Here is a 20556-nt window from a genome sequence, read left to right as displayed (position 1 = left end):
CCTGAGCCTATTGCCGGGCTCCATTCAAACCTGGCAGCTTTTGGAGGACCAAGTAAACGACCCAGAGTAACACACAGATGAGGAATACATTGACACCAGCATCCAGATGCCTGCTCCGTTTGCATCCTGTGTCTTCTCCCCACTCCACTGTAGAGGAAGTCAAATGCAATAACTCATCCTTTATAGGAACTAGCTAGTAATGCCCCCACACCCCTGGGCCCTCAGCACTTTACTAATGCAGAAGGACTCTGAAATTTTTTCAGTTATATTTCCTACCCTTAGACATAAATGCCTTGCAATTAATTTGACAGTAGTTACAGTTTTGTTCATTTGGTCATCATAATCTCAGTGCAATGGAGCAACTTTATCTTGGTTATCATTCTATTGCTGCGAAGAAACACTTTAAAAAAGGAAGCATTTAACTGGGAGCTTGTTTAGAGTTTCAGAGAGTGAGTCCATGACATCATGGTGGCAGGCATGACACTTGAACAGTAGATAAGAGATTACATCTGATCCACAGGCGGGGGGGGGGGAAGGGAGAAAAGGAGGGAGGGGGGAGAGAAAAGGAGGAAGGGAAATGGAGGTAGGGAGGGAGGGAGAGAGAGAGAGAGAGAGAGAGAGAGAGAGAGAGAGAGAGAGAGAACGAGAGAGACTGGGCCTGGTATGGGTTTTTGAAATCTCAAAACCCGTCCCCATGATGACACACCTCCTCCAACAAGACCACCCCTTCTAAGTCTTCCTAAACACTCGACTAACAGCTGAGAGCCGATCATTCAAGTATGTGAGCCTCTGGGGACCACTCTCATCCAATTCCATGACATGTTATGTAGAAGAGGGCCATGACGATCAAGTCAGTTGCAGAATAGTGCTAAAGGGTTGAAAGATTGAAACACCCCTGGGATGGGGCATTGCCTCATTACTAGTTGAAAACACTTGCTCCAGGTGCTCTTTGAGTAACAGGTATGGGGGAAAAATACGCCAGATCAATGGCTGCATACGGGATTCCAGGGTGTGTTAACATGTGCAACTGATAAACCTGCATCTGCTGCTGCAGCTCTGGTCAGCGTCACTGTCTAGTAAACTCCCCGACAACTCACACAGACCCGATAGATAAGATAAGTAGGGATGATTGGAATGACCACCATGCCTCCCTCAGGTCCTTGGTGGTGACACTGCTGTCTGCAGCCCCACCAGGAAAGGACTCTTGATGTTTGCTTCGCTCTTTCTCCAGGTGAAAGCAAACTTCCACCTGGCATCTTTCGCCACAGTCACTTCCCCTTCACAGGCCAGGAAGGCAAATGAAAGGTTCCAGGGCTGGAGAGAAGGCTCAGGGGTTAAGCGCCCTGGCTGCTCTTCTGGAGAACCTGAGTTTGTTTCCTAGAACCCACGCGGCAAGTCACAGCCATCTGATCCAGTGCCCTCTTCCGGCTTTCTCAGGGACCAGGCATGCACACGGCACACAGACACACAAATAGGCAAGACATCCATGCCCATAAAATAAAATTGTCTTAAAATTTGAAAGCTTTGCCAGCCGCTGTGTCTATTCAACTATGCACTCCAGAAGTGGGAAATGACCACAGGAAGAGTCCAGGGACCCACTGGGCATACCATGGAATGGGTTGAGATGGCTTCCATAGTCACCTCTCTTCCAACCTCTCTTCCACGAGCTCCTACTCTGACTGTGGTCAGTAGGGATGTTTTGGTTTTGGTCCTTTCAGATACAGTACCTAGTAGTTTTCTCCATTCCACCGCCCCAACCTCCATCTGATTATTGTCCTTTCTCCAGATGTAGTTACCAGGTCAAAGTTCCCTCTGGGGAAGGTTAGGAGAGCGATTGGGAGTGGTCTGGAGTCCTTCTGCAAGGAGATCCACCCTCTTCTTCATTCAAAGGACCTAGGAATACAGACAGGCTTCAGTGTAGGGATGGATGGAGGAGTCTTGACTGTCTTTTACAATTCAGGTTTGAAGTATATTCCTTTGACCCAGATCCTTTGTCCTGAACAGATAAAGTAGAGCTGTAGCTGACTTTTTATCCAGTTGACTTCTGGGAACAGTATGGCCCACTAACTGAAGTCACAGATTAGCACAAGACAGACTATCGTGATGGCTGCCTCAAGTCTGCTATCTATTACTGTAACCACGCTCACTTGACTGATGGCTGCGTGCCGCCACTTGGCCCACGATACTCCTGAATACAATGACTCTAGCTACATTTAGGAATTTCATTACCACAGTTTCTGTTTTAAGGCCTGTAAGGTAGCATCTCAAGAATGCCAGGGCTCCTCTCTCATACATTCCATTTCCACGGTTACATCTTCTGGCTCCTCACCCCGTGGGTGAGTAGATATGAAATCATCCATCCATTCTAATGTTCGGTCTCTCAAGCATTTAAATCCTTCCTGTCTGTGAAGCCAAGGTAGGTCCAGAGCTTCTAGCTCACGCAGGTGGGAGACTTCTCGTCCATGTTTCTGCCAACCAGGGCAGCAAACTCTTAGCCTGCTTAGTTCTTGAAGATTATCAGTTACTTTTCTGTCCCTGTGACATAAAACCTTGACCAGGCAAACTTAGAGAAGAAGGCGCTTACTCAGGCTCACTGTTCAGAGGCAACAGGCTGTCACCTTCACGGCAGGAAGGCACGGTGCCTGGATCAAAATGGCGAGTGTTCAGATCTTGAACTGCAAACATGAAGCAGACAGAACATTAGGAAAGGTGTGAAGCTGTTGAAAACCAAAAGTCCTGCCCCCTCCAGTGACATACTTTCTTGAGCAAGGCCACACCTCATGTAATCCTAGCACTCAAGTGGGAGTTCAAGCCCCGCACGCCTCCAGAATGAGTTGTAGACCAGTCCCTCAATTTGTCCATCCAACAACTGGCTGTGAAGAGCCTCCCTCCTCAGTGCAGTAGAGGGAGGAATGTGGATGCCTGAGACGCTTGCTCAGGCCAGCCTTCCACATCTTCTGAGCCTGATTTCGTATGTGCCACATCCCCATTGGAAGTGCTGCTCTGCTCGTGTGGGTCTTGATAGGTCAAGGGACACACAATTCACACGCACAGCTCCAGCATCAGTGCACCTAGGGGATGTTTTTCAAAAGGCAAAGAGTTATTCGAAGAAAAAGGATGATTCTGCCCCAAATTCTAGAAGATTGGAACAACGATTCTTTGACAGAGGACTCGGAGACTTTTTATGGCACATGCTTTGCCGTAGATGTTTCAGCCATCACTGGACCAGTGAGCTCAGAAGAAGGACCAGCTGAGGGTGCCTCTCCTTCGTGATGATGTCTAGTCAACAAAATTAGGAGGTTTTCATAGTATACATAACTGGTAATATTTTAGTTGCATTTTAATTTTAGGTCTACAGATGCCACAATACTTAGCCCCTACTAAATGTCTCTGCAGATTAAAATATTTGGATTCCTTCTCAGCCACATGACCCCTTTTACTTTTAAATGCCCTCATCCCGGGTTGTCCAGTGCAAGATTCCCCTAGTCAAACAAGCTCCATCTCAACCAGATCAGCTGTGCCTGCTCACAAGCCATCGTCACAACCGGGCTTGTTCCTTCTGACATTCCCCCAGAGAAAGAGAGGGAGGGAGATACACCGGGCCCTCACCTGAAAATTCAGTCCCTTCTCTCAAGCAGCTGTTTGGGATTCTGCCCTATTGCATAAGGTTTGGGTGTCTTGGGCTCAAGCACAGAGACTTCAGAAGATTGGGGAAGCGAGAACCATCTGTGTGGCTGTGGGGAAGGCATCATGCACTTCCCGTGAAGACTCTCTAGTGTGGTTGCTTTGGGGGAGCCCACTCTCCTGTAAGCAACTCTTCACCCAGTTTCTGTAAGGAAGCTCAATAAACTCATTGGTCTCCCCTGCTCCAGGGAATCGAACTTTGGTTTGTTGTTGAGACTTTAGAGGGACAGAGTAGATGTTTCGTGCTCCCCAGACCAGGAAGAGAAATTTCCTAACATCCTTTTTGACATTCGGTAGACTATTTCAACCATTTTATCTCCTAGGCTGTGGAGGACAGATAGAACAAGCTGTCCAGCAATGCTGGTACTTCTTTTATCAACGACTTTGGCAGAAGGTTTGACCAAGGGGATGTTCTCTGGTCCTTCCTTGACTGTTTTTATGGGGCTAGGGTAAGAGAGTCACATAAAATCTATACCCACCATGATGGACTGTATCCTCAAATTATGAATCAATAAGATTCCCTTCTCTAAGGGGCTCTTACAGGTGTTCATTTTTATAGCAATGAGAAAAGTAGCTAATACCAGTTCATATTCCAACATTTTTCCTAGAGTTATTCCTTTCAGGTGTTTTGTTTGCATGTGTGCACAGGTGCCACGTGTGTGCCTGGTTCTGGAAAAGGTCATAAGAGGTTATTATATCCTCTGGAAGTGGAGTTACAGAACTACCATATAGGTACTGGGAATTGAACACAGGTCCCTCTGTAAGAGCGGTAAGTGCTCTTAACCACCGAAGCATCTCTCCAAACCAACATTCCAACATTCTTATTTTCATTCGTTTTATAATATTAGAAATAATTTGGCATCTCACCTTTATGAAAATTTTGCCATTACAGAGTCAGCCAGAGAAAGGGATCATTGAGGGTCTCCCTCCAAGCTGTTGGGGCCAAGTCTTTGGTCCTAGCATTTCCAACAAGTGCCTCCACGTAAATGGATGGACAAGCAGGGGGTTTCTGTCCTCTTTGGTCCAGCATCTGAAAAACCTGTTAGCATGAATATTATCAATATTTCCATCAAAAGTATTGAAATATTGTTTTACTTTTGAAATGAATCTGATATACCTTCAGAGTAAACTTTGTGACTACCCATAATTTTATTTGTATCTATTATTTGTATAGAACAATGGGCTTCCCTCTGACATCTTCAAGCAGATATACAATGTGCTTTGGTCATGATTACCTCATCAACCTTTCCTGTCCTCCTTCCTGCTTTTGTTCATCTCTCCTTTGCCAAATAGTTCCTCCTCTACTTCAATGTCATGAAATAATGTCTACATTCCACATACAAGAGAAAACTGGTATTTATCTTTCTGAGCCTGGTTTATTTCTTAAATACTATAATCTCTAGTTCCATTTACTTTGCCACAAATGACAGAATTTTATCCTTTTCCTGGCTGAATAGTGCTCTGCCATGTATCTATACCCCATTCCCTGGTCCATTCATTCACTAATGTATGCCTCGGCTGATTCTGTAACTTGGACCTGACAAACAGTGCTGCCAAGTGTGCATAGACATCTTCAATGCATGCTGGATCCAATATGGATGAGCATCTTAAATGGAATCTATGTTACGTATAAAACAATTGATGATCCCAAGAGGGTCTCCTTAGTGGGGGGTAGGGGGAAGGGCCCGTGCTGAGGACAAGGAAGGTCAATGGAAAATTAATTTAAAAATTAATGCTCTAGTATTTGTCAAAATCTGGTTGTATTTTTTTATGCTTGTTAACAGGGTCTCACAAATTCTTCTGTTAATGCTCTATTGGAGCTGATGAAATTGGGGACTTACCATCTATTTTATAATTCTGCAGTTCACAGTGTAGTGCTGTGTGAAGCATCTGGGAAAGCTTCATGTTGAAGTCTTGACCTTCAATTGGATGATTAAATCACTGAGAGGTGATTGGATTTTGAGGGCTTTGTTCCATCAGTGAACTGGTTCATTGATTGATTCATAACCTGATGGAATTATTGGAAGGTGGTGGGCAGTGTGACCTGATTGGAGGAAGCTCTTCTCGAAAGGTATCTGTTCTCTGGTCTCACCCCTCTCCTCCCTGCCCTTCTCCTTGCTTCCTGGATAACCAGAGGTCGTCACATTGTCACTATGTTTGCCTCCAGAAGTAAGGAATGGACCAACCATGGGCCGAAACTTCCAGAATTGTGAGGCAAAAGAAATCTTTTCTTTTCTAAGTAATGTCTAAGGATTTGTCATAGTTATGAAGTATCTACCACACAGATTTTTTGTTCTAGTTTTTAGTTTTGTGGTTTTGTTTGTCTGGCCTGATTGATTTCAGAGAGAAATAGAATACCCAATCCTGTCTTAATCTTTCTGTAAGCTTCCTGCTACAGTCAGAAATGGCAGTCTGTTAACCATATTGCAGTCTTCGCCCCACACAGAGGTCTACGATGTTCCAGAGCTGAGTTTCAATGGAAACTCTGCTTCAGAGAATGGCTGGTGATCACCTCAAGCCTCTACTTCACTATTGCACAGCACAAGCTGTCGGATGACTGTAACAGCACCACCACATTCCAGCTCTTAGGTCAGACCGCTGATCCACTTGTGAGGGGCTCTTTACAGCCCTAATGTGAAGTAATGCAGCAGCAATCATGGTGGGAATATAAAGCTACCGGAGATACTTCAGTGTAAAGGAATGTGACATGGTATGGGTAACACTGCCCTCTAGTTAGAAGCCTCCCATCTCCACAAAATTATTCTGACTACCCTTCTCTGATCTTACATTTTGGGAGCAGCTGCTATAGGAGAGATCATGCAGCAGCTACTGCCACCCCAAGGGTCTGCGGCTTCTGATGATGCTAGGAGGTTCACAAGACAGTCATTTCTTTTTCCTTTGTCTTTGGTAAGAGAAACATAGTTGGGTTTTTAGTCCTTTTTCTTTCTACTACTTCACATCTGACTCTTACTGACAGAATCCAAAATGGAAGCCTGTTGGCAGGAGAGTCTAGGAGTACGGTTCCCACACTTCTACGATGTAGAGAAGAATGCAGGAGGATAGGGATGCTACTGAAAACCAGCACAAGGTATGTGTTGCATCATGACTTGCATGGTGTAGGAGGTTCTTCTGTTTGTGTGTTGCTTTCATTGGTTGACAAAGAGACTGCCTTGACCTTTTGATAAGGCAGAATTTAGATAGGTGGAGTAGACAGAACAGAATGCTGGGAAGAAGGGAAGTGTGACAGATGCCATGATTCTCCCGCCTAAGATGGACGCTGGTTAGACTCATGATGGTAAGCCACAGTCAAGTGGTGATACACATTAATGAAGATGGGTTAAACCATTAATGGAGATGGGTTAAACTAATATGGAAGAGCTAGCCAATAGAAGCTAGAGCTAATAATGGCCAGGCAGTGTTTAACTGAATACAATTTCTGTGTGGTTATTTTGGGTGTAAGCTAGCCAGGTGGGACAGAACAAGGGACCCCGCTCCCGTCAACACTTGCAGAATGGGAAACAGGTCACTTGGGAAAGAGAAAAAGGAGCTCTGGGGAAGACTAGAGCTTCACCAAGTGGCGTGGTACATAGAGTCTGAGGATTCATGTGAAGACTCCTTGAAAGCATCTGGATTGAAACTCCCATGTCTCAGAACATGGTCCAAGGAGGGAGCCATGTGAGGAGAATTCTGAGTGCTTATGAGGAAACTCCAAGAAAACAAGACAAGAGTCTTATGATCTAAGTTTCTTCAAAAACAATTGTTCTCAGAATGCACTGTTTGTGCTTCTCCCTTGTGTAGCAGACAGGAGTGAGTTTGCTTCAGATTCTTCATCACACCTGGCTGTTATTTGTTTACAAGTCTCATGGAAAAGCATGTTTCGGATGCATTTAGCTTGTTCTTGTGAGTGTATACTTTACTCTTGTGGTTCTTCCTAACCCCCAGAATCTACATTGTTGGATGCTCTGCATAAAGTTGGCTATTGCATTAGACTTCAGTCTGCCTCATTTGCTGGTCCCTCATAGGTACCACCATCACTTTAGAGCAGCAAACAAGTGGCTCCAGGGAAAGGGACCTGAAGCTGGCTATGGGATGAGAGAGTGGGGACCCTCCGAGGAGGAAGTGAGAGAGAATAATGGGGGCAAAGGCTAGGGCAGCAGGCTTTGCCTTATGGTGAGCTTGGATATAATTTTTTTTAAAAAAAATTTAAAACAATCTTTTTTTTTCATTTTACATACCAATCTTAGTCCCCTCTCTCTCCCCTCCTCCTGATCCCCAACCTTCTACCCCCTCATCTACTCCTCAGAGAGGGTAAGTCTTCCCATGGGGAGTCAACACAGTCTAGTACATCACTTGCGGCAGGACCAAGACCTTCTCCACTATACCTAGACTGAGAAAGATATCCCTCCAAAGAGAATGGGCCTCCAAATGCCAGTTCATACACTAGGAATAAATCCTGGTACCACTGCCAGTGACTTCACAGACTGCCCCAGTCACACAACTGTCACCCTTATTTGGAGGGCCTAGTTTGGGCCTATGTAGGTTCCCCCACTGTCAGTCTAGAGTAAGTGGGTTCCCACTAGCTGAGGTAGGCTGTTTCTGTGGGTATCCCCATCACGGTCTTGACCCCTTTGCCCATATTATCACTCCTCTCTCTCTTTGATTGGACTCTGGGGACTTGGCCCAGTGCTGGTTGATGCTTCCATCAGCTGCTGGATGAGGTTTCTATGACGACAATTAAGGTAGTCATCAATCTGATTAAAGAAAGGAGAAGCACAAGAATTAAAATCACAACCATTAGATTACAAAATGTTTATGATTATAATTCTTGGTTTTCAGAAGAAGGAACTTCAGATGAACAAATATGGGACAGAGCCCAAAAGAATACTGAAAAGACATATCAACAAGAGGGAAAGATTCCCGCTCAATTTTGGGTCACTTAGGCACTAATTTGAACTGTTATTAAATACTTACGGAAGATAAAGAGGATATTAATCACAGGAAAGATATAGCTAATTTCTTGATGAGTATAAACTGATAAACTGGATAATCAAACATTTAAATTGGTCAAAAAGGTGAGAAAGGAGATTCCCCCCTCCACAATTTAGGCAAAACCAAAAGTAAAAATAGCGCCACCCCTGACTATGCCAGTGACAGCTCCCTCTGCTCCCTAACTGAGCCTCCTTTGAACAGGCATCTTCTATTACCTGAGGGTGGTCAAAGCATGGGGTGAGGAATTTGGTAATCAATCTGATTTTGAATTCTCTCCACTTCCTGGTGAAGACTTAGAAGAGCCCTTGGAAATGCTAAGTTTAGAACCTATGGGAAGTAAGGCATGCAGGGAAAAGATTTCCAGATTCCTCCCCATCCTCATGAGCTATGCTTGGTATTTCCAGTGCAAATTCAGCATAATCAAAAGGTTTATGTGCACTAACCAGTCTATTTGAAACTCTAGAAGTAAAGACAGACATCATTGGAAAGTCCTCGCGTTTTATCTCGACAGGCAAAGGAAGAATTACAACTATTTGAATCCAGACTAGAAGACACATTTGTATATTGTGTGGATCCTTCACTGCCCTTAAACTGATTTTCCTCTTGAATTGTCTCCTACAGGGATTATAGCCCCAAAGGATAAACCTTTGGAATGGATCTATTCACGTCACAAGAGCCATAAAACACTAACTTCTTACTCTTCGCGCTCAATTAGTAAACCAGGGATGACCCAATGTCAACAATTATATAGGTTTGGTCCTTGCTGTATTATATTACCCTTAACCAACAATCAGTTTTTTTTTTTTAAAGAGAGCTGCAGAATTCTATGGGTTTTCAATTTCATTTGCATATTTTAATGGAAAGATGGAAAATCATTATCCAGCTTGCAAGCTATGGGACTTCTTCTTAGGAACTGAATTTGTGATTACAAAAATTATCTAACTTTCTTCCAATCTGCAGGCTCAATTAAATACTTATTTTACTGATGGCTCATCTAAAGGCATAGGAAGGATTCATGGTTCAGATATTCATCAATTAAAACTTCTTTTTTCCTCAGTCCAACAGGTGGAACTGGCTGCTTTGAGTCATCTTACAGTAAACCCTGAAATATTGTTTCTGATTATGCTTCTGTTGTAGGATTATTTCCATCAATAGACTCACACGCATGCACATTCTAACATCCCTGGCTTTATTGCAGAAGGAAAGGAACAAGCTGATGCATTAACCTGCTTGATTTTTACTTCTCTGGGAGAAAATTGGGAAGGGGTGTGCATCTGTCATTGCAGATGGAGTCACTGAAACATCAATCCCTTTTCGGCTCCTCTGGTCTCAGGCCATCAAGGATAATGGCAGAAGGCAAGAAGACAGTGGAAGTCATCATAAAGATGGCAAATCTCCAGCTAAAAGGTAAGAGAAGATATCAACTATATCATTAGAAGTTAAGTCTACCCATCTGAAGTCAAGTTAAGGCCCTTTGCACCAAGGAAGAAATTGTTATAGGAAACGCATAGAGCCCTGTGCCACCTGAGAATATTTTTCTGGCAATGCTGTTTGCTTTGACCTGTGTTTCTTGGGTGAGTGCTTCTGGACTAATGTATTGATCTTTTGTTTCTCGTCCTCTTCCTTTGCTTCAGCTAGTAGATTGAATGGATCCAGCATCTGTTATTATTGATGACTCTGTGCTTATGACTGGACCTTGGGACCATAATAGACTCATTCATTTCATCTGGAGAAGGGACTGCATTTAATTTTTCCTTGATATTTAAATCGCTTCCTATTTGTATAGGACACAATAACATTTGTATTCCTATTAATGACAAATATGGGCTTATGTTCTATAAGATACCAGAACTAGTAATTATATGGGTCTCTTTTGAAGCTATTCTCTAGATTGTTTTCTGATCCATATAATAGTGTTCCCAATATAATTAGTTATAGTTTGGATCCCTGTTCTCTGTGGAAGAGGATTATACACAATGCTTTCATTGTTCCAATGTTATTCATTATGTTTACAATTTGCTTGCTTATAGAATACTCATGCATCAAATAAAATTTCTCTACATCTCCAGTCAAAGCCATTCTGGATATTCGCCATTTAGAAAAGAAGAAAAGAGATGTTAGAACACAGTCCAAGAATGGAGTCATGTATCCAGGTAATGGTGGAGCACACCTTTAATCCCAGCACTTGGGGGGCAGAGGCAGGTGGATCTCTGTGAATCTGAGTACAGCCTGGTCTACAGAGTGAGTTTCAGAACAGGCTTCAAAGCTATACAGAGAAACCCTGTTTTGAAAAATAAAAATAAAACAAATGGATTCAGGTGAGAAGAATTCTTAGCGCTCGTGAGAAAACTCCAGGAAACAGAATCTTGTGATCTCACTTCCTTCAAAACATGGAATTGTTCTTGGAATGTGGTTTTGTTTGTGCTCCTCCCAGGTGTAGCAGATGGGGTGAGTTTACTTCATACAGGTCATTACAGCCGGCTATTGTCATTTGTTTATCTGCCTCTGTGGAAAAGCACGTTTTTGCCACAGGTGCCTTGTTGTGTGTTGTATGCTTTACTCATGTGGTCTTCCGAACCCTCAGAATATACATTGTCCGATGCTCCAGATAAAGGCCATCGCTGCAGACTTTGGTCTTCTTCCTTTATTGGCCCCGTTCTCCCAGGTCCCACCACCTCTGGGTGGTGTGACACCCATGGAGAATTTTCTTCAGGTGATTGCATGTTCCACTTCGAAGACTGTTGGTTGAGGCACGTCCAACACATGGCCCATGGGGCACATGTATCTTAGGGTGGTTGTGAATGAATGCAGTCAAACATGAAATTGTAAACTGACTTATATGTTCTGAGTTTTCTGTCATTTTCGTTTTGTAACTTGATTCTGTGGCTCTGGGGTGTGAACTTTACAGATGACAATGTTGCATTACAATAACAGAATAACAGCATACAATAACAGGATACAATAACAGGACACTCTCTAGGCGTTGCTATCACCAGGGAATGCACACCCTTCAGCCAGCTTCCTCAGGGCACCCTTGACTTCCTTGTTTCTCAGGCTGTAGATGATGGGGTTCAACATGGGGGTCACGACACAGAAGAGCACAGACACTAAGATGTCCATGTCCAGGGAGTAGCCTTCCCTGGGTCGGTCATAGTTGAAGTTGGCTGTTCCATAAAAGACCACCACCACGGTGAGGTGGGAAGCACAAGTGGAGAAGGCTTTTCTCCGGCCCTGAGCAGAGGGAATCCTAAGGATGGCAGAGATGATGAGGACGTAGGAGCCTGCAGTGAACAGGCAGGGGCTCAGGCCGATGGTGGCACTGGCCACGTGGAGCACAGACTCATTGACAGAGGTGTCTGAGCAGGAGAGCTTCAGGAGCAGCGGGATGTCACAGAGAAAGTGGCTGATCTGGTTGGGTCCACACAGGGTGAGTGTGGCTGCCAGTGCCGTGTGAGTCACAGAATTCACTACGCCACATAGCCACGACCCAGCCACCAAGCAGACACAGACGTGTGCACTCATGAGAACCGGATACTGAAGAGGGCGGCAAATGGCCACATAGCGGTCATAAGCCATGGCGGCCAACAAGACACATTCAGTTCCAGCACATGTCACAAAGAAGAAGATCTGGGAGAGGCAGCCCTCGTAGGAGATGGTCTTCTTCTCCCTGAAGAAGTTCACCAGCATGGCCGGAATGGTGGTGGTTGTGTAGCAGATGTCTAAGAAGCTCAGGTTGCTGAGGAAGTAGTACATAGGGGTGTGGAGGGCAGGGCTGATCCTGGTGGCCGACATTATGAGTGTGTTTCCCAGGAGAGTGGTCAGGTAAATGGTTAGGAAGACCAGGAAGAAGACACCCTGTAGGCTAGGGTGGTTGGAAAATCCCAGGAAGATGAATTCTGTGACGTGGGTTTGATTGTTCATTTCAGATGGAGCCAACTACAAATAGAACAAAGGACTCAGAGTAAATACGTGTTGAAAGCACTGTCAAACACATTGCTGAGTTACCAGGGCCGTGTCCAGTAACATCAGGCATACAGCAGTCTGGGCTGCGGGGAGAGGTTTAGAAGAGAGTGTCCCCTGATATCCCAGGGGTTTTTGTATGGCTGCCAATTGGTAAGAACAGATGTAGACCTGGGCAAAATCTGTAACAAATTGCCAACTTCTGTGTTTCTCTGGGTCGGCCATATCTCCTTTCAAACCAGAAAATTGCTCTTAAATTCTTCTTTGTATGTATCTTATTTAAGTAATAAATTCTTATTGTGAAAATTTAAGAATAACAAAGAATGTCGTAACGGTAAACATACCCATTCATGGGTCCATGCTGCCTTTCAACGTATTCCTTTATAGCCTTTCTTTCTCTATGCTTATCATTTCATCTAATTATGTGTTTAAAATATCAGGAGCACAAACCCCAATGTTGCATTTCATCTCTGTGTTGACTAAACCCTCCGATGACTCCCTTTCTTTCTTTATAAATCTTGGGAGGAGAATATGGACATGGAACATCTGGGAACGTTTCTCACTGCTTCTCCAGAATGGAATTTTCAGTCAGTCTTTAAAATAAGTTGATGTCATTTTTCAACAGGAACCTTGATCTTTTCGCATTTATAAGAAAATATAAACAATTGAATTACTAATTTTCTCTGAGGTCTCTTGCACTTATCTCTGAGTCATTGTTGGAACTGCTAATTTCTGTCAGTCTTGGAGGCAGGAGCAATTGTGGATTTCTGGTCTTGAAGTGGCTTGAATTCTACATCTGTTGTTTGCTGACAGTGGGGGCAGTTCCCCCCTGCATTGTGAAGGGTGTCTGTTACATAATTGTTGGGAAAAGAAACATAACCTTATATTAATAATCTGTGCCCTTGACATTACATTTGCTCAGTATCTTTACTGAGTTGAAAAACCCCTCATATATAGACTTTTGAGATAGTATTGTGTGTGTTTGTGTGTTTTGGAACTGCTGAATGGACTCAGAGTATTGTTTTGTTCTCTACTTCTGAGACAACATGCAGCCCCATATACTAACACACACACACACACACACACACACACTATATATATATAAAATCATGAATGATTATTTAACTTTCTAAAAACATTACTAGATGTACTGGGATGATTTTACTCTTTTGGAGCATGTTGACATTATATGGCTCAAGTTTTTGAATGCTGAATGAGCCTTACATTGCAAGGCTTTATCTCAATGACTGTTATGCCGCCCTTCCTATATGCTTCTAGATTTGATTTGCTAATTATTTGGTAAAATATTCATATTCATGAGTCATGATACTGGTGTATGGTTGTCTTTCCTTGTTAATTTTGTTATGAGGAAAATCTGCCCATATAAAATGTTTTAGGAAGTTTCTTTAGATTCTTCTAGCAGAGATTATATACATTCTCTATTCTTGTTATATGTCTATTTAAATTCAGCAATGAAGTCATGTATGCTTGGAAGGCATTGTTTTGAAAGGTTTTAAGCTTCAAAGTCAAATTTTTAGACATTCATAGAACTACGTAGGCTATTTCTTTCTTCTTGAGTGAGTTTTTGTTTCCTGTGTTGAGGGGTGATGAACATAGGATAGCATGGATAGCGGCCCATGATTGTCAGTACCTTTCTCCTCTTTTGCTCCTGATGCATTTCCTTTTTGAGACATTTTTTAAAATGAGAGATAATTTAGATAGTAGTTGGGCTAAATTTGAAGTTTGTTGTTTCTGTGGTCACTCTGAGTAAGTCCCAAGCTTCAGTGATAGATGCTTTGCTCTTAGGGACTGGACTAGTGTGTCCACACGTATTCTGCTTGGCTTTAGATATTCTGGTTTTAGTGTTCTCTAGAGATAATCTGTTTGTTAGACTGTTTCCCAGTAACAGAGAGGGGAGTCCTGTTGTAGGTGAGCCCCAGCCTGTCCCTTCTCCAGCTATAGCACACTGCACCTAGTGTGTGTTCCTGTCCTCACCCAGGTTAGGTCTTGTTATGCACTCTGTTCCCTTTCCCACAAGCAGTGGTTCTCATAGTGCCTTAATGTGGCAATTTCTGCTACTCTTGTTCTAAAGACTTCACGTTTGGAACTATGGCTATGCAGCATGCCTGGTAGGAGTCCTGCCTACCGCTGTCTTTCCCTCCTCAGCCTCTGCAAGAAAGAGCACCTTGAAACACACACTCCCAGAACATCTTTCCTGTGAGCACTTGGTAGAATTCATAGAGAAAAATTAAAAAGTAAAAACAAACCATTTCTGATGGCTCTCAAGGACTCCGTGTTCTGATGTTAATCTATACTTAGTCCAGCAATTCACCAGCTATTCTTGTCTGAGTCTTACTGGCTTCTGTGACATCTAATATCTGTCCTAGGTGAAACATACATGGATCGTTGTGGTTGCTGACGTCTCTCCAGATTTCAGTTTAGTTATTTGCTTTTCAATCTCAATTCTCTAATAAACCCAAGAAAAGCTATTGATGTGCATTTCCTTCAGACTCCTTGGAGGTTGTTGTGATGACGGAAACGCCATTGTCTCTGGTTCTCCAAATCTTCACAGATTAGAATCAAAGTCTGTACATAATTTTTTAGAGTAACTTTGCAATTTCCAATAAGTTATGGATATAGTTATTCTATGACTTGATGATTTCAGTCTTAGAGTAGTCTCAAAAAAATGAATATGTCACAAAAATCTTATATGACAACTTCGAGTAGCCCAAGCATGTATGTCTATCAGCAGAACAAACAGCCAGTTGTGGCATGTCACAAAATAAAACGATGAATGCAATAAAAAAAAACACAAAATACTAAAACATTGACAGCATTGTAAGTCTAGACAGTTTTTGTTGTATGAAAGAAGCCAGGCACAACAGAATAGCTACTATATTTTTCCTTTAAATGAAGTTCAAAAGTAGCTAAATCTCAGTTATGATGATCAAGTAAGAATAGTGATTATTTCTAGAACTTAGAAATGGTGTTGTTTGGAAAAGAAAATGAATGTGTCTTCTAGACTGAGGAAAATGTTATGTATATTAATTTTGGTGGTTTATAAGTGTAAAAGTTTATCGGTGTACATTCTTACAATTGTATTAAATAAAAAGTATAATTTGAAATTTCAAAATAAGATGAAAAATGAAATAAAAATAGGAAAATTTTTTTAGTATAGTTTTCCTCTCAAGGTTTTTTAAACCCAGGCTTAGTTTTTTAAAAGGTTATTAAAATTTTTCCTTTTCCTTTATTGTCATTATTTATTTTGTTTTCTACCATAATTCATTATATAACATCGTTACAAATGATATGTACTTCTTTTCTGACAATGGCTTATTTGGGGGATTGAATGTGATTGGTGGGCAAATGGAATTTGGGTAACAGATTCAAAGTGCTCATATATGTTTGTGTGTGTGTGTATACATATGTGTACAGGCATGTTATGCATATATCTTTGACTGAGCATGTCATGTCTGAGAACACTGGTCTGTAGCTAAGGGGAGGTAAGCCGGCCTCCTAGGCGATGTTAAGGTGGAAATCTCAAGGAAAACAATCTAGATCTATTCATCCAAAGCCAAACAAACTCAAAGGGTTTCTGTTGACTTGATTGCTACAGAAGCGAGACTCTGAGGTCTCTGAGACCTCAGTGACTTCTATGAGAGCTTCATTGCCACTAGATTCTGGGTCTTGGAAGCCCCTGCCTCTGCATGCCTCATCTATTGAGAGTCCTGCCAGATTGCCAGGAGCTGCTGAGACAATCTATATGGCTGCCATTAACCTTTAGATTAATTCTTAACAGATTTGCAACTTATATTTAAGCAGAACCTCATTGGTGACCGCTCCAGGACAGGTGGCAGGCTGTCAGACTCTTGAGGATAGAAACAAAACATGTGAAGCTCTGTCAAGCCTGTCTTTTAGGACAAAGTCAATGGGGGACAAACCAGCTAAACACTTCTGCTCTAGGGACTCGGTAATTATTATCCCTCTTGTATGGAAGCCAGACTTTGGTGTGAGAGTAAGCAAGAATACAGAGTATAAACAATAGGGGACCATAGACAACCCTTTAGAGGAGGGAAGACTGCAAGTGGGGGGACTCCTGGAGTGAAACAACTGGAGTCTTAGAAAATCATCAGGGTTGAGAATATGGAAGCAAACAAATAGTACTGCATGTCCAGAAAATGCATAAACATCCATTCATTAAATCTTGCATGAAATTGTGAAACCCAAAGACCAGAGTTGCCCACAGCTCCAGTGCCTCAGATATAACCTGCTTTATTGAGTCCAAGAGACTTTTCTGGATGCTGAAACAAGAGCCAAATGAAATGGTTCATGGCTAAAAATATAACATCTTGAAGCTGGGGAAAAGAAATAAAAACAAACTCGGAAGCACCGTAGAGTCCGTGAGGACCCGGGGAAGACACCCATCAGTATGGGATCACTCATTAAAAGGGGTATCATGTTAGCTGTAGTAGGTTTAGGAGGACATTGGAGACGAGATTTGAGTGATGCTGAATGTCAGTCAGTATGGGCCATTCGCAAACGTGACTTCCAGACAGGCTAAAAGTGCAGATGTGGGCTGGAGATTGATCATCTCAAAGGCAACTGCTGTAGCAGTGGCTACGTCCTGGGGAAAGCAGAGGGAACAGCTGGAGAGGAAGGCCAGGGTGAGCACTGAGAGATTAGCGTTTATAAGATGGACTGAGCATGTGCCGAGGAAGGACTAAGAACACCAGCTTGGCTAGGTCAGCCGTGTGCCTTGCGGTCCCTAAGCAGTCCCCGTAACTGATGAGCGTGTCCCTTGTTAGCACTGATTAACTGTCAGCACCAAAACTGCACTGGCAGCCGCACGCCCTCTTATCCGAGGGCCTTATGTGTATTCCCTTCTGTCTGCTGCACAGACGACCTTCCAGCTATTCTACAATCAGGGGCAGGTGTTTGCTTTGTTTACACTTTCCTTATGCGCTACCTCCCGGTATAGGAAGGTGTCCAGTTGTATACATCGAAAGAAATGAAAGACTTTGCCACCCTTTTCCCCCTCTGTATCCTACTTAGGGGAAATCAGTACATGAGCTGTGGAAATATAAACTGGGAAAGTGTAAATAATTATCCAGGGTTCAAAAGATGTATATTTCTTCCTTTTGTTGGGTCTGAGGTAAGTTCTCACTATGCAGTCAGGACTGGCCCAGGACTTAGAGTCTCTCCGCATGAGTTTCTGGATTAAAATACAGTTTCTGAAGTTGTATATTCTATCTTCTCTAAAGTTCTTAGAAACTGCTGATTAGGTGCCATCAATTCCCAAGGAATACCTCCATGAGGCAGTATTTATCTAGGTCTCCATATGGGTGTTTCCATGGATTTCCTTAGCAAATCTAACTTCTCCTGGGTCAGGGGTGAGGTGTGGTATATGGTGACATCCATCCTGTTTTCCTTATCCTTGATGCCGAGTCTGTCAGCGCAGGGCAACTAGGTTTGAATTATCATCATTGTCAAAATGTGTCTAATGTATTCAGTTATACATAACACTTACTCTAAGACGATGCACATTCAACCCTGGGAGTTTATAGTCCCAGGAGTTTATATATAACCTTAATGGTTAGCCGTCCACTGTTTAATAGTGACCTTACTTTCCGCAGTCACCCAAGGTGTATATATCACAGAAAAGTGAATTAGAGAGTGAGTTTTCTTTAAAGATTTTTTTTAATTTTAATTTTTTGTGTGTATTGATATTTTTACATGCATGTATATCTGTGTGAGGATGCCAGCCAGATCCCTTGGAACTGGAGTTAGACAGACAATTGTGAGCTGCCATGTGGGTGCTGGAATTGAACCTGGGTCTTCTAGAAGAGCTGCCAGTGCTCTTAACTGCTGAGTCACCTCTCCAACCCCTGGAGTGAGTTTTCTTCAGGTGTTTCAGTATATGTAGCTGCCTGGCTTTTTTTTTTAAAGTCTTGTCTAATAGTTTAAAAGAGATATATTTTTCTTTAAAAATTAAAATTGAATTTAGTATAACTATCCAATTAAAAACTCAGTGTGTTACTTTGAAAAGATATGTTTTACATACCTGAATTTACCCAGGATTTTCCAAACTGAATGAGAATAGAGAACACAGTAAATCTAATGCTATGCCTAAATTGCATGTTGTGGTAATCTTTCATGTGAACTGCATCTAGGACTCGGACACGCTTTGGTTCATTTGGCTTTGCACAAGAACCTAGGAAATGATGTACCATTTTGCAAATAAAGAAACGGGTACAGAGAGAGTTTATTTCATAACAATCATGACTTATGTTAATATTTTGCTACGGATAATGGTATATTTGTAAACTGTTTTGTAGTCTTCAAAGCCCAAGAATTCTTATCTTTGGTTCTAAGAATTCAGTGCACATGATTAATAGGCCAACACAGCTTTCATTAGAAATTCCAAGTCTCGGAGCCTTAAGGAGCTTAAAGTATTTAAATTTCAATAGAAAGTTGGCACTAAAGTTAAGCATAATTTTCAAACCTAAATATAAACAAACTGTGGAAAATAAATAACCCTAGAGGTCTTAAAAGAGATTTTTTTTTTTTGCAATAAATGAAATTTTCTGTTGACTAACCTTAAGGGGTTCATTTTCCCAAAGGAAATAAAATGGGCATGAATGAAACGGGAAACTGGTGGCTGTGAAGCCCTCACAGCACATTAGGGAAACATCTATTCATGTTTGATTCCAATAGCACAAAGCAATGATTAAAAGTTTAAAATCTAATTTTCATGGAGCCCAGTATATTGCTGACCTACTTAACACACACACACACACACACACACACACACACGCACGCACGCGCACACACACACACACACACACTCACGCACGCACACACACCACCACCACCACCACCACCACCACCACCACCACCACATATGCACACCAATTTATCTAATTGAAAGTTTAAATGATTTCAAGGGCTTGTAGCAATGTTAAAGTATTAACTGGAATACATAAGCTTTCGGTTTTGCTTTGCCAGTTCCCTTGACGTGGAAACTGAGGAGCAGATGGAACCTTCAGAGATGGTATCGCGATACTACTGCTCCACTTTGAATGCTTGTGTAAGCCTCCTGCAGCTCTCGTGGGCTCTCAGGCGATGCTGATGTCGCCGGTCCGAGGACCACATGTTGTTAGGTGAAACCGGCTTGGTCCCACCTAACAGGCAGAGTTGCACTTACTATAATCAGTGGGTTAAAAGTCTTAAAAAAAATCACATTACTCAGAAATTTATCCTAGCATGTAATTCGTCCAGCATGTCATACTTCCCTTGTGCTTCTCCGTGTACTGGGGGGAAGGGAAGACAAATGACTGTTTCCTTTGATATCTAAGGGCCTTCAAGCCACAGCATCCTTCGAATTATGAATTCTTTCTCCCTCTCAACACTTGCCCGCAATCTTTCCTTGATATGGATAAATCTCAGTGAAATTCATTCAGTTCTGTTGTGGGGTCTAAACAGCCCTGTGCTAGTGTCAGGAAGAAACCCAGGATCTGGCCCTCATCTTTGACCCCATCGAAAACAAAATACATCCTGAGGCATGCTGTGCAATTTCAAAGTTATTGTTTGTTTAACTCTTGCTAGAGAGCCCCTACTTGACTACTGACTACCTGCCTGGAGCCCCACACTCCATTTTGAGGGCAAGCTCCTTGAGGTCTTAACTTGAGTCTTTCAGTTCTGCATGGGAAAAGCTCTAAAGGGTCTTGTGTGAACAGAAACTCAGCGAGTCTCCATTGACTAAAGAAGAGCCATCCAGCACATTTCTGGAAAAGAGATCTCAAAAGGCTCTTTAATGACAGCCTTGAGTGAGCGCTAGAAGATTTGAACGGGGATGTGAGAATGCTGGGGGACATTTCTGTCCAGCAATTCTCATGCAAATATCATGTCGATGTGAGGTCTTAG

General features: G+C 42.6%; 1 protein-coding gene across 1 annotated transcript; it reads right to left on the bottom strand.

Annotated features, from left to right (window-relative positions):
* Positions 1-11649: 11649 nt before the first annotated feature.
* Positions 11650-12603, bottom strand: LOC125408986 (olfactory receptor 5V1-like). The gene has a single exon (XM_085678272.2). The coding sequence runs from the start codon at positions 12592-12594 to the stop codon at positions 11650-11652; it is 945 nt and encodes a 314-aa protein (XP_085534398.2). The 5' UTR covers positions 12595-12603.
* Positions 12604-20556: the final 7953 nt, after the last annotated feature.

The sequence above is a fragment of the Myodes glareolus genome, chromosome 17 (genome assembly GCF_982192425.1).
Source record: "Myodes glareolus chromosome 17, mMyoGla1.1, whole genome shotgun sequence".
NCBI classification, from domain to species: Eukaryota; Metazoa; Chordata; class Mammalia; order Rodentia; family Cricetidae; genus Myodes; species Myodes glareolus.
This window is presented reverse-complemented; position numbering and strand designations above follow the sequence as displayed.

Coding starts and splice junctions, on each gene's coding strand:
- LOC125408986 (XM_085678272.2), bottom strand. CDS start 12,594: ATGAACAATCAAACCCACGTCACAGAATTCATCTTCCTGGGATTTTCC.